Source organism: Bison bison, unplaced genomic scaffold (assembly GCF_000754665.1).
Source record: "Bison bison bison isolate TAMUID 2011002044 unplaced genomic scaffold, Bison_UMD1.0 scf7180017863002, whole genome shotgun sequence".
In the NCBI taxonomy this organism is placed as follows: domain Eukaryota; kingdom Metazoa; phylum Chordata; class Mammalia; order Artiodactyla; family Bovidae; genus Bison; species Bison bison.
In genome coordinates, this window is record NW_011493574.1 from 130,521 (window position 1) to 133,753 (window position 3,233).

The 3,233-nt window shown below is 53.5% G+C and overlaps 1 protein-coding gene across 1 annotated transcript in view; it reads right to left on the reverse strand.

Moving 5' to 3' along the window:
- Nucleotides 1–314: 314 nt before the first annotated feature.
- The window catches only part of LOC104983609 (pepsin A), a 10,161-nt gene continuing 7,242 nt past the window's right edge, over nucleotides 315–3,233 (reverse strand). The window contains exons 6-8 of the mRNA XM_010833143.1: nucleotides 2,074–2,218; nucleotides 1,882–1,980; nucleotides 315–633 (exon numbers count right to left, since the gene is read on the reverse strand). Coding sequence (XP_010831445.1) covers nucleotides 484–633; nucleotides 1,882–1,980; nucleotides 2,074–2,218 — 394 coding nt within the window. The 3' untranslated portion in view covers nucleotides 315–483. The remainder of the gene's footprint in view (nucleotides 634–1,881; nucleotides 1,981–2,073; nucleotides 2,219–3,233) is intronic.

Genomic DNA, 3,233 nt, shown 5'->3' on the forward strand with positions numbered 1-3,233 from the left:
GGACAGAGGAGACTGGTGGGTTACAGTGCATAGGGTTGCAAAGAGTTGGATACGACTGAAGTGACTGAGCAGGCGCGTGCAAATTCTGTGAGAAAGCAACAGCCCTGGCATTTCTGGTCCCCAGGTCTTTATATGACGCTCCCAGCTGGTCCCCAGAGGCCCGTTCATCTTCCTAGCTCTGTTACAAAGCACGTGGTGCCACTGTGTTTGGTGCTATCCAAATGGCAGTGGTCAATTCTGCCCCCCTGCCCCAGTGTTCTGCCCCCAGTGATGAAAAGGGGACCTCCGAAAAACAGAAGCAGCCACACAAGCCATTTTCCAGGAGGTTATGATTTATTCTACATTATTGATGTGACAGGGAACAGGGCCAAGATTCCACCTCCAGGATCCCAGAGGAGGAACAACCAGGAGAATTATCTACATCAAAGATCAGGGGCAGAATCAGGGAGGGGTCTTCCTGGAAGTGGTTGTAACCGCAGGGGCTCAGGCCACGGGAGCCAGGCCGATCTGGTTGTTGCCCCTATCGAAGACGGTGAAATACTGGCGGATGAAGACATCACCCAGGATCCAGAGGTCCCCAGAGGAGGTGGAGATGTCCATGCCCTCGAACCCGCTGGAGCAGATCCCGTCGCTCTGGAGGAAAGGAGAGTAAAACCCGAGCTGGGACTCAGACCCTTTGGGGACAGGCGCTGGGGCCTGAGCATCCAGGACCATGGTGCGCTGCCAGCCACGTGCAAGGAGGAGCTTCCTGGCTCGTGCCTGGGGACTTGGCTCTTCCTGGCCTGGGGTCTGCCTTTGTAAGCAACTCGCTGCTCTCTTGGTTTCCAGGGATTACCAGACATTATCCAGTGTTTCTGGCAGATGTACACACCTTGACGTCAGCATCAGAGCTAAGGGGTTTAGGGAGAACTCAGCTGCCGGGAAGGAGTCTGGAAGCACTGGTGACACAGCCTTTTCTCATTATTCTGATCCCCACCAGTGGCAAACTGGATCAGCTGCTAGACCTTTTCATTCACTAAGTCGCTGACTTTGTGACTTTGGCTGCATATTACAATCTCCTCTGGAACTTCAAGCCCTCTGCACCCCACCCCCTACCATGGCTTAGGCTCCACCCCTTCCTAATTAATCAGCATTGCTGGGGGAGGGGCCTAGTTAGTTCTTGCTGAATGACATCCACCCACAGGGCAAAACTAGTTTCCCATCCAGCATTGTACTAGAAGGCAAGGTTTTCCTGGGTGCATCGGCACGACTGAGAGACTTCACTTTCACTTCTCACTTTCATGCATTGGAGAAGGAAATGGCAACCCATTCCAGTATTCTTGCCTGGAGAATCCCAGGGACAGAGGAGCCTAGTGGGCTGCCGTCTATGGGGTTGCACAGAGTCGGACACGACTGAAGCGAATTAGCAGCAGCAGCAGCAGCAGCAGAGACTATAGGAGTGTCATAAGCCCTGACCCTATGGGAGGTGTGGTTTCCATTTGCCCAACACTTTGTAGCTTTGATGTGGGCAATCTTGCTTGATTGCGATAACTGCACCCTGGTGTGGGGAAAGGTCTAGGTTTTAGATAAAGGAGGGATCCAGGGGCTAGTACCTTGCTGAAGAACCTGGGGCTAATCCTTGAGACCCAGAGCTTGGACTCCAGGGCCCAACTAGAAATCCTCCTTTCACACCACCAACCTTTGCTTGCTTTTCCTCCCTGGGGGTGCTGCCTCTCAGTTCTCAGTCTCACATTTATCTGTGATGTATTCGTTTTCTCTGGAGGCTGTCCAGAGCAAATGGAAGCTCCAGCTTGTGGAAGTGCCCTTGCCCTTGTGCCGAGGGGCAGTCTGTGTCCACATTCTGAGTGGGTACATCTAGTGGAAGGCCCAGACCCCCCTTACCTGCAGGATGTAGGCGCTGGGGGGCACAGGGTACTGGACACCATTGATGGTGAAGACAATGTCGGGCAGGCTGTTGATGGAAGAGCAGCTGATCACCACCTGGAAGGAACAAGGGTTAGCAGGGTTTTCATTGCTCGTGTGTGGCAGATCCACCACTTGAGTCTAGAACAGGGCAGTCAGAGCTGGACTTACTTCGCCAGAGGAATCCTCGCTGGCTCCAATGTAGCTCTGAATGTTGGAAATGGCAGTGGTTGGGCCGGCCAGCAGAGAGGTACCAGTGTCAACAATGGCCTGGCAGCCGTCGCTGCAAGCGATGGACTCTCCATTCATGGTGATGCTGAGGAAAAGAGGCAAGTCAGGGTCCCCTGAGCCCCTGGAGGGTACCTCTCAAGGAGGAACCAGGCAACCCTGGTTCCTTCCCCATCCATTGGCCAATGCATAAAATTTCAGCTTCTCTTGTTCACACGCTCATTCTCTGAATTCACGTATTCTACCAGGAATTACTGAGTGCCTGCTCTGTGTTAGGCACAGGACATGCAAAGCCAAACAAGATGGGTGCACAGTTTCTGGCCACAGGGAGCTCCTACTCTAGCTGGAAAGATAAATTATGATTGAGGAGGAGCAGGATGAGTAGGGGAACAGAACCCAAGCCAGGGTGAGAGTGCTGGTGTGGACCAAGCCAGGGAAGGCTTCTCAGGGAAGTGGACACCCAAAGGTTGCTAGGGAGATCAGTGTGTCCCAGTTTCCCCGGGACTGTCTTGGTTTAACTACTGAAAGGCTGGCATCCCAGGAAACTGCTCACTCCTGGGCAAACCTGGGCTATGGGTCACCCAAGCAGGCCAACTGTGGGCAGAACAGCTAGAGGTTAAGGCTACCAGGGGGCAGACAGTCTTTGAAGTGGAAAGTGGAAGGAAATGTGTGTGTGGGTGTTAGTCGCTCAGTCTGTCCGACTCTCTGCGACCCCATGGACTGTAGCCTGCCAGGCTCCTCTGTCCATGGGATTCTCCAGGCAAGAATACTGGAGTTGTTTGCCATTCCCTTCTTCAGGGGATCTTCCTGACCCTGGACTGAATCTGTGTCTCCCACACTGAAGGTAGATTCTTTGCCGTCTGAGCCACCAGGGAAGCCAATGGGAGGAAATGTTTCGAAACAACTTCTCCACCATCTTGCCCTGACCTTAGACCAAAAGTGACAAGCCCCCTAAAAGCCAAGATGTATGGACAGGGGACCCCCCACTCTCCATAGAGTCTCTGGTAGACTGTCCTGTCTCTTTGCTCAGAGGGGAATTGGCTGTCTCATCCTTGCTGAGTCTCTGGGGTGTGGGGTCGGAGGGGGTGGTCCCAGACATTGCT